An 11,152-nucleotide genomic window follows, 5' to 3' on the forward strand; every position below is an offset into this window, starting at 1 on the left:
TCGCGAGCGCGCTGTCGATGTCCGGGACTGACTGGTGGCAATAACAACTTTCTCCTCCTTCCCCCCTCGGGCATTGTTTCGACCTCGCGAGCGCGCTGTCGATGTCCGGGACTGACTGGTGGCAATAACAAGTTTCTCCTCCTTCCCCCCTCCGGCATTGTTTCGACCTCGCGAGCACGCTGTCGATGTCCGGGACTGACTGGTGGCAATAACAACTTTCTCCTCCTTCCCCCCTCCGGCATTGTTTCGACCTCGCGAGCGCGCTGTCGATGTCCGGGACTGACTGGTGGCAATAACAACTTTCTCCTCCTTCCCCCCTCCGGCGTTGTTCTGGCAACGCGCGCACATTGGAAAACACTTTCACTGACGTCAGGCTGTTGTCAACAGATCCCGCAGACGCAGCGCGGCTACCGGTGCGAGAACATGCTCCCATACACAACATTTATTTTAATTTTAATTTATTTGTTACCCATCGCCGGGGTTGGCGGGGTGCGTTCCGGTGAGTTTTTTTTATGTGTGCTTATTGGTACATGTCGCTGAGCGTTATTTGGATGGTTAGTATTGTTTTTATTTTAACTATGCGTACATTTTTTTATTACCTAGGTAACATACGTAATTTGTTTCTGGCGATCGTGCGGCATCCTTATTTTATTTTTTTTATTACTTAACGCTACGTGTTAACTGTAGGGGTCCTAAAAATGCTTAATAAATTTCTATGATTATTACTAGAGGTCCTACTTTTTTTTAACTATGCTTTTTTTCCTGTCTTTACAATAATATAAATTTTAAATATGCTTATTACTTGGCATGTTGCACAAGTGCTACCACTAAAGCATATTCGTGAGCGGGCTTCTGTTCCACACACAGTGTTGGTAATATTTAAAGACATAATTATGCTTATAATATGATGTGGGGATTATAATTGCGTATTTTATGAGTGACGCTCCAGCGATCAACATCTCGCTCTCTGTGTGTGGGGTTTTGAGGTTATGTTTCTCCCAGGTAAAGTCATAGCTAGTATGGCGAGGATTTTAAGCATAGCGACATACTCTGGGTGGTGGGGGTTGCGGCTTTTGTGGAGTGGTGAGGGTTTGCTTTTCGAAATTTAAACATGGTGGTTGGAATTTAAATATGGTGGCAATTGCTTTAAGCATAATGGTGGGGATTTGCTTTAGGCATACATCATGGCGGTTGGAAATTAGACATGATGGCATTTTATTTATTTTCGAAATTTAAAAAAATGGCGGCATTTTATTTATATTGGAAACATTAGACATGATGGTTTAAGCAGCGACTTAATTATCATTTCTTTTTTCGAAATTTAAAAACATGGCGGTTTAAGCATACAACATGGTGGTTTAAGCATAGCGGTAAATATTTTAGGCATACTTGGGGGTGGGTGTTTTAAGCATACTAGGAGTGGGTGTTTTAAGCATAGCGGCAGATGATTTAGGCATAGCTAGTATGGTGGGTTTTTTTAAGCATAGTGGCATTTTATTTAGGCATAGCTAGTATGGCAGGGGTTTCTTTTAGGCATACTTGGGGTGGGGGTGGGTGTTTTAAGCATACAACATGGCGGTTTAAGCATAGCGGTAAATAATTTTTGGAAATTAATCATGGCGGTTTAGACATAGCTAGTATGGCTGCATTATTTAAGCATACTTTTCGAAATTTAAAAACATGGTGGTTAGTTTTAAAAACATGCCGCCTTTTAAGCATATCTTCCTTATTTCATTCTACACCCTTCAACTGATCTCGTGGTCTAGTGGTTAAGGTGTCTGCCTCCTAACCTCGACGTTACTGCGTCCCACAGATCGAATCCCCATGCCACCCAGGATTTTTTGTATACAATTCCTGCTTTTGGAGCGACGGTGGAGCGCTCCGGTAACCAAAGGCTGAACTAAGATGGCGGCCTCCAGCAGACATAAACAATATGGCGGCCCCCAGTGGCAGCGATGGTGGCGCGCCCTGGTAACAAATGTCAACATCAATGGCGGCCTCCATGAAACAAGATGGCGGTCCCCAGGGGGTTTCTGGCTCAATGTTTACATTGGTCCAGAACCCTCAACTCCTCCTACTCACAAACTGACTAATTAAGGTCTAAAAAAATAGGGAAAACATCCCTTTACGAGACAACTACCTTCTTGTATGCCGGCAGAAGTTAAGTCTGGCGGTGGGCTGGCCGAGAATGAGAAGTGGTCACTCTGAAAGCGCGGCACGAAGTCTCTGCATGGCGGGAGCGACTCTTAATAAAAACAGTGCTTGCATTCGAAAGAAAAGGGGGGGGGGGGGACATCGGCTTCCATACCGAAAGGTTCCAAAGATTTCCAAGTGGGTGCTCGAGAAATACTGGCTTCGATATCTCGACTTTTTTCTGGCGCCCACTCGCAGCACGACCTACTAAGAAGTGCCCGAACCGAGAAGGAATCGGCCAGTGCATTTCTCGTATGAGGCTCCTTTGAGAGCATAGGGCTTATGGAGGAGACTAGTGCAGCGCTCTGGTGGCTTGGAAAATAATTACAGGACACTGCTTGTGGTGTGAGTCGCAAGGGGGCAGGTGTTTAGCGGACGTTCAAATCCACCACGAGAGGGCAGAGGTGGTTCATTCGAACACAAGTGTCGAGACCTTGAGACAGGCCGCCCCTGGCCGGGGTTAGTGGCTGGTCAGTGCTCTGGGTAGTGTTCCCAGGAAAGCCTGCAGAAGGGGGAAGGTGGAAATGCGCTAGGACAGTGGGAAACTCACTCTACAGAGTCCGAAGATGTGCCGGGATGTTGAGTTAAACGACTGGTGATCAAGCTGCTCTGATAGCTTGCAGGGCATAGCAGTTCTTGTCACTGCTACAGGGAGATTTACAGGCGCCGGGCGTGCATTAAAGCTGGGATAAGACGAGCGCACCTGCTGGCTCGCAAAGACTCGGCAAAAATCAGATATGTCGCTGGAAAAGATTGGGGAGACTAGCCAGACAAAGATTAAGTGGGAGTGTGCAGAGAGCATAAAAAGTTTAAGTTTTAGTTATAAAAATACTGTATAAATAATAATTTAAAAATTCAAATTTACATTAAGCCAAAAAATGCTAATTAGCAGCATACTTTCTCAAAGTATTCCCCCCCTCCCACCACAAAATATTATGCATCTTGGTTTTGAATTTTGACAGCAGATGGCACCGGTATCATTTATTTTATTCAAAAAACTTGCAGTAACCAAGCAGCAAACTGAGGGCTGCATGCACATATTTAATCAACAATGCATCATAGGAGAATACTAGAAGGATGCTACAGGCATAAGGTACATGTTCAGTCGTAATAGTGATACTGGATGGAGTGGCCCTCAGTAAACAGGTAGACATTGTCTTCAAGTAAGTTTCGTTGTCTCTAAAGGTTGCAAACCCCATTTTCTCCTGCTTGGACATCATTGTGAATTCAAGCCTTTTGCGCTCCTCTAAATGTATAAGGGTATGACCATCTAATTACAAATTTCTCAATTTGAGGTGTTTTTATATGAATAATAATTAAATTATTTACAATGAAAGCTATTTTTGAAAAAAAAATGTTTTATTGTAATATCACTTTGTACAAAACAAAACTTACATATATATGTACATATTCACATGAGTGAGGGCGCGAGCGCTCAGTCGCACGTCTTGACGAGCGGGTGCAGCGCCACGCTCGCCCCCGCACACCCCACCGTGCCCGCGATGAAGTCCTGGAAGTTGCTCTCCAGCAGCCACATGAGGCGCTTGTAGCCGGGCGCCACCTGGGTGGCCAGGCGACACTCGCTGCCCTTCTGCACGAGCAGGAAGCTGTCTGCGCGCAGCGGGGTGTCCGTGCTCCACATGTAGACGTCGCCCTCGCCCCTGGCGCGGAAGAAGAGCGCCTGGCCGCCGTCGGAGCCGAGCAGCACGAGCGGGCCCGGCTTGCGGCCGGCGTCCACCACGGCGGGGCGCGCGCCGCGGCGCAGCTGCGAGGTCTTCACGTAGAACACGCGGCAGCCCGACAGGTAGGTGAGGTAGAGCAGCGTGGTGCCGCAGGGCCGCCGCACCAGCGCCAGGTACAGCACGTCGCGCCGCGTGCAGCTCTCCGTGACGGCCCTGGGCAGCAGCACGCGGCGTCCCCGGCCGGCGGCCACGTCCCACACCAGCAGCGCGCGCGTCGCCGCGTCGCTCACGTACACGTGTATGCTGCCGTCCGGCGCGTAGTCCACCACCAGGTACTGCAGGCGCGAGGCCGTGGTCACCAGCGCCGACAGGTCCAGCACCTTCAGCACCTTGCCCGTCTTGGCGCAGAAGGCCACCACCTTGGGCGGACAGCGCCGCACGGGCTGCTCCAGCGTGTTCACCACGCCTGCGTCCAGCACCCACAGCACGTCGTTGGGGTCGAGGAACAGGTCCACGGCCGACTGCAGCGCCTCGCAGTTGCCCTCCTCCTGCAGGCTCCAGCAGGGGAAGGGCGCCAGCGAGGCCAGGCAGCTCTTGCCGCGCAGCGAGGTCTTCCCCAGCGTGAAGGGCACCCCGGGCTTGTAGCGCGGCATCAGCACGAACGCCTCGTCCTTGTAGATCTGCAGGCGCGTGGCGATCACGTTCTTGGGCACGTAGCGGCCCGACGACACGTAGATGCTGCGTGTGGAGGGGCAAGGCCACTCCAGGTTGGCTCCGTTCAGCATGAAGGTCGTGTCCGGCAGCGCCTTGTCGCAGGAGGCCCCGCAGAGCGCCAGGTGGGCCGCGCACAGCGCCAGCGCTGCGGCTCGCCACATCTGCAACATGCAGCTACCGGTGTTCTCAGTGTTGTCACGAGTGGGATGACTGTTATCTCAATTACATTACTTAAAATGTCTGTCCTCAAATTAATCTATTTTCCATTATGTCCACAATTCACTCTCCCCGCTGGAGATCGGGTCGACGGCTCGTCTTTCACCGTGCCCTCTATCCCAACACACTGCAGACAACACAGTCCCAGATGCTTCCAGCCCCGAAGCACCAATCTTCACACACGAAGTCGAATGCTCTTAGACCACTTTCGCTCACCAAGGGATCATCAATCTCCCTCTTCACTTCAATACCCTGCAGGTCAACCTCCTGGTTTATAGACCGCTCATCCCCACCCTGGAAATTTCTCGTAGCCCTTCGAAGTGATGCAGAATCCCCCACTTAACACACATTGGCATCCTAGCTATGCTATTTCACATGGATGGGGCTCTGGAGATGTACCGAACAGTCGAGAGAGACAGGCAGGCGTGTATCAGGGTGATGGGTGCTGCATGCCCGGGAGATGGAGTCTCCCCTGAGCACTCTGGGCCGACTGGCCCGCCACTTTGCCCCCCTGTAGCATCCTCGTAACAATAATCCAGTTAATGTTAATGTGATTGTTGTTTTTGGTGTCAGAGCCATTGCCAGTGTTAGTATCCGAGACATGATCAAACAGGAACACGGAATGGATGCATGCATGCGAATGCACAACCTCAGGACAACTCACTACCAACTCGTGGTACTAGTGAGCTCTGCCCGGGAGTGTTTGTCCCGACACCCACAGAGGTACCTGGTGAGGTGGAGACCCCTCACTGCAGCAACAGCAGTTGTGATGCTCAGGCTCCTCATAGTGGACTGATTAAGAACAAAGGTCGTGCTAGGTAAACTTAAATAATAATGCTTTTAAAAAAGTTGTTTGTCCAGAGATGGATACTGTGAGCATCACTCTTATTTTGCTATGTTCCGATATGGGGTAAATGACTACATATCCATGAAATACGGAGACCAGAAGTCAACTATCATGCATGCCTAGGCTACTGGTGCACCACATCTATGAGGTTCGGAAAAAAGAAACCAACTATCATGCATGTCTTAGCTCCTAGTCTACCACATCTATGAGATACGGAGACCAGAAGCCAACTATCATGCATACCTAGCCTCCTGGTGCATCACATCTATGAGGTTCCGAAAACAGAAACCAACTATCATGCATGCCTTAGCTCCTAGTCCACCACATATATGAGATATGGAGACGAGAAGTCAAATATCATGCATGCCTAAACTCCTGATGGACCACATCTAACAGATATATGGAGACCAGAAGCCAAATATCATGCATGCTTAGCCTCCTGGTGCACCACATCTATGAGATACAAAGACCAGAAGCAAACTATCATGAATGCTTAGCCTCCTGGTGGGTGGACCACATCTATGAGATACAAAGACCAAAAGCCAACTACCATGCATTCCTAGCCTCCTGGTGGACCACATCTATGAGATACGAAGACCAGAAGCCAACTATCATGCATGCCTAGCCTCCTTGTGCACCACATCTATGAGGTATGGAGACCAGAAGCCAACTATCATGCATGCCTAGGCTACTGGTGCACCACATCTATGAGGTTCGAAAAACAGAAGCCAACTATCATGCATGCCTTAGCTCCTAGTCCACCACATCTATGAGGTTCGGAAAACAGAAACCAACTATCATTCATCCCTAGCCTCCTGGTGCACCACATATAAGAGATATGGAGACCAGAAGGCAACTTTAGTGCATGCCTAGCCTCCTGGTGCACCACATCTATGAAATAGAGCTGCTACTCGCAGTCCAGAGGACTCAGCTTAGAACTGCGTTTTTTTTTTTTGGGGGGGGGGGGGGGGGTTTTCTGTGGTTGCTTGAAATCACTCTAGTTGAATCTCAAGATGTTTCTAAATACTTTTCTGTGGATAAAATTTCTTCCTCTTATTCTCATATCCGATGTCATGTTAAAGTCAAACAAAATCCATAATTATTAATATTTTATTTTTACTGAAAGTCAGTGAGATAATGACAAGCAGAAGATAGTAATGTATTTAAAAAATTGTATTTTAGACGGAAGAATTTATCTGCGAGATATTATTAATTCTGACACTAAAACAAATTTTCTAGCCAGTTTTATTCTAAGAGAGCATGTTGTTGAAGATTAATTACCCACTGCAAAGATATCAGTACATCAGTCTTATGATAAATATGTTTTTGTGTGCGGAGCAAACAGCACATAATGGTTTCATTTTCATTGGGCAGTAGTAATGCAATTTTTTCTGCATTCTGCTGGACAATTTCAATATGATTCCGCCCAACAACAGAGCAATAGGTCCCACTCATAGACTTGCAATTTCCTGTAACGGTAATTAATTAACCAGGTTCAAGCAAGGCTACCTGTACGAAATATTTGTCTAGCGTATCTCTCTTCCGTGAGCTTAGTGGCCCAAATATAGACTGTTACAATAATTATTCCAAAATAAAAACATTGCAGTGTTACACTATTGACCATAGTGAATTTAAATGCAGTAATTATTGTGAAATCATGCCAGTTAACTGTCTGAAACGTTTTAAGCTAATTGCGAGGTTCATTAACAACACTTGAAGTGATCTCATGCAATCCTCTCTGCACTATTCGATGATGTATCCTTGATCCTTGATGGTGAAAACAATGTCTACACTTCTGGATGTCTTCAAATTTTTTTTGCATACAATCATCAACTGTAATGTTTATGATTTGGGGCCATCCTCTCAAAAGAAATGTTTATTCTAAACCAGCCACATTCGAAGCAGTTCTTAAATACTTCAAGTACTACACTGTCACACGTATTTTTTTTTAAGTTGCATAAGTAGTGATAATTGTGCTTAAAATGTGTGAATAGTCATTTTATGCCTTATTGAAGAGCAAGAATTTGCATAAGCAAAATCATATTTTACCTTTTGTAGCCTGATGCTACTATATTTATTACTGCACACTATGGGCTATGTATTACAGGTGGATTTGGTAGTAGATTGATAAAACAAAATCCAGGCTTATCTCGTTCTTAGCTTAAACTTTGGAGATAAAGGTACTCGAAGTGAGGCAGACATTGATAGATGCGAAAAAATTCCTCGACAACACATCACTCCAAACATTCCGATTTTAGAATGCAAGCGTCATGAATTGCGAAGGACATTAATATACTGGCTATGATTCTTAACAAGTTCGAAAGAAACAGTATTTTAGTGTGATATGTCCTGGGCCCAAGAGTAAATGTACAATGTAGAAACATCTGGACCATAAAAGATACTCGCCCCCCCCCCCCCCCCCCCCCCTCCCCAGCCCATGTGATAAGAAACTGTGATACATTTTTAGCTGTTTCGGCAAAGGAAGAAGAAGGTCACCAATCTTCTGAAAAAGCCCAAATGTTAATGTTCGATCGCGGTTTCCAACAACGTGTCATCAGCAAAATTATAAATCATCTCAGCAGTATAAAAGTTGGCAATGAATCTTCACAGAAGTGAGACTTCCTGAAGCTGAGATGAAGAATGTAACTGCACACGCCTGCCAGGGTAATGCCCTCGACGAGCGCTGATTGAGACACAAATGCCCAAGAGAGGATGCCCAGGTGCTTCTGCCTGAGCATGGCGCAGATGAACTACAGCATGTGGCACAGGTCGCTGCATGTCTGTGTGCTGAGCTCAGTTCTCCCGCAAGAACGCAAGCACTTGCTCAGTGAAATGCACACAATCCAAGGGTCAAGCCCCAGGGAGAGAAGGGAGTGGGAGAAGAGGATTACAATTCTCTAGGTGAATTTTCAGTATGCTGTCCCAGTGAACTATATATCTGAGGAGGGGAGAATGCTTGATGAGAAAATTCCTTATTTTTTATTATTATCTTATAAAACACATATAATAAACCCGATAAGTGTTCAAGTTCATTAAAAAAATCCCGAGTTTTACATATTAACACAGAAATAACGTATTATTGCAGTAGGGGGGTAATATTTGTTATCTTTAGCCATTCTTTAATGGAAAGCATCATCAGTAGTAGAGAATGGACGAGTCTGGGACAGGGTACTAGGGCGGGGTGCTGTATTGCAGGCAATGAACGGCCACTATCGTGGACTTTAAGGGAAAATTTCCACAAAACGACTAAGAAAATTTTCAATTTGGAGGGGAAAAGTACCATTTTGAGGATAAATTACCCTTTTTTCTCAAAAAAAAAAAAATTTCGAAGGCTTGAAGAGTCCTAAAAGCGGCTTGAGAATCCTTAATTTAAAAAAAAAAACATTATTGCTATATTACAGTAATTACTCATAAAACAACTTCTAACTTAATTATTTAAAAATCCTAGTCAATGACTATCTCCCAGCATCCCACGCGCGCCGCCATCTTGCCGGTGCTTTCCCCCTCCCCCCTCCACAGACCTGCTTTGTGAACAAACACACATCCGCTACCACTGATATTTTATTTTTATCTGGCACATGTTATGTGATGTCTTTCGACATTCCTTGAGTAAAGGTAGATATTTTTCTTGCTTTAAGAATGTTGAGTTTTAAGAGCATTTTGAAACAAAATGAAATAAAATTTAAAATAAAATAAAGGTTTCTGTGATTAATGAAATGTGAAGTCAGTATAGAACCACATTATAGTATGCATGTTTAATTAAACCATTGTGTAACATTAAGTACGAGGGTTTAAAATTGTTTATTTTTCAGAGCGGAGTTCCAGATAATTTAAATTTTAAGTGTATACCTATATGCATGCTAACGTGAACTTGAGACAGCTGCATTACCCGGCGTAGGCGGGTTCACTTTACTTTTGAACACAAGGATCTATGCTCTATGCTCTAGCTCCGTAAATATCTGCAGCTATATGAGAACAACCCATCCACACAGTGTCAGCACTACAAAGTGGTACTAATATATATATTTTTTTAGAATTGGCTGTGTTTTATTATAATATTCAAAATAACTGATGATGAAAACCAAATTTTTATTGGATCTTCAAACCTGGTCAGTCTGTTGCGGATCGAGCCATTGTGCTTTATTCTTCTTTTTTTAATGCATTTAATGTCTATTTACTAAGAAACAGTTCTTTATCACGGGATGAAAAGCACCTCAAATATATAGCTATATATTTATTTATTTATATATAAATACATAGACTACTTTAAAACAATTGGCCAAAATCTGTTTTTTGAAAGAACGTGATGGTGTGCTAAATACTAATATTCTTGGTTCTATTAATATGTGTACCCTATCAACAATGGAGATGAAATTTGATTTTGACCATGTGTTTGCCTGCGTGACATGTGAAACCCATGTCAAATCTGCCTGGGTAGCTGAGAAGCAACAGACCAGGGTTCCCCGGGAAGACGGGTCCTACTGAATGCTGGGAGGCTGAGATACCGTGTGTGAAGTAGCGCTGCTGATTCGACCCCATCCCGCTTTGAACGATTCTAAGCTTACAGAAAAATTCCCCCTAGTAGTATTATTAGGTGCGAGGACATTAACAACATTGTTAAGAAAATACGTTCATTTAATGTACATGAAAAAATAAGAAACTTGTTATAGTCATTATTTCAGAATGTAGGAACCGTTGACGTGGACTTTTATTAGAAATAGGCCTTATTAAAAAAAAAGCGGGCCGGGGGGGGGGGGGTTGTTTGTCTGAAAAGTCGGTTTATGGACGATAATTTTACGTGATAACGTCATAAGAAAACATTGATGAAAAATTGCATACTTTTTAATTTTCATATATAATTAACAGTTTTTGAAAATTTAATTTTAATAATTTGTTTAAATATAATCACGAACAATTAGTTTTAAAAAAAAACGCCTTAACCTGTTTGATATTACAGAAGATTTTCTCGCACGGTGGTTGGCCGGTTCTTGCACGCTCCGGCTCAGGCGGAACGTGATAAATTTTTCGTGCGTGCAGCCGGCGTTCATCGATTTATAAGACGTTATCACGTCAAAAACTTTGCTTGAGCGTGTGTGGTTGTGGATTGATGGCGTGTCTGTATAGCACTCACCGCTGTAGAGGCTGTAGAGGCTGTAGAGTCCCTCGCAGGCCGCAGTGGCGTGGGCGGGATGCAGAGCGCTCTTATACCCGCCCCTCCAGCGCGCAAGGCCACCCCCTCCACCCCTCCTCCTGGAGACCAGAGTCCGTGCCTCCAGCCGGCCACACGCGCTCTTGTTTACCTTCCAGCCTGGCTTCGCCTCGTGCCTCGTGTAGCTGGTACATTTCCCATCAAACTGTATAGGTTAACAAACTCCGTCACGTGTTTCACTGTTCACAATGGAGGCTTCTGGAATGAAGAGAAAATACACACGTGCCACACTCCAGCGCCCCTGCCGAGACGCCAGCTGTGGCAACTAGCAACTAGAGGGAGCTGCAGGTT

At 45.2% G+C, this 11,152-nt stretch overlaps 1 protein-coding gene across 1 annotated transcript; it reads right to left on the reverse strand.

Moving 5' to 3' along the window:
- Window positions 1-3,532: 3,532 nt before the first annotated feature.
- LOC134535464 (major royal jelly protein 1) lies at window positions 3,533-10,835 on the reverse strand. The gene is made up of 2 exons (XM_063374575.1): window positions 10,784-10,835; window positions 3,533-4,750 (listed from the first exon to the last, which is right to left on the reverse strand). Exon 2 carries the CDS (start codon window positions 4,748-4,750, stop codon window positions 3,629-3,631), a length of 1,122 nt encoding a protein of 373 aa, XP_063230645.1. The 5' UTR covers window positions 10,784-10,835; the 3' UTR covers window positions 3,533-3,628.
- Window positions 10,836-11,152: the final 317 nt, after the last annotated feature.

The sequence above is a fragment of the Bacillus rossius genome, chromosome 8, assembly GCF_032445375.1.
Source record: "Bacillus rossius redtenbacheri isolate Brsri chromosome 8, Brsri_v3, whole genome shotgun sequence".
NCBI classification, from domain to species: Eukaryota; Metazoa; Arthropoda; class Insecta; order Phasmatodea; family Bacillidae; genus Bacillus; species Bacillus rossius.

What these genes read in the sequence shown, in the direction of transcription:
- LOC134535464 (XM_063374575.1), bottom strand. Translation starts at nt 4,750, where the DNA reads ATGTGGCGAGCCGCAGCGCTGGCGCTGTGCGCGGCCCACCTGGCGCTC.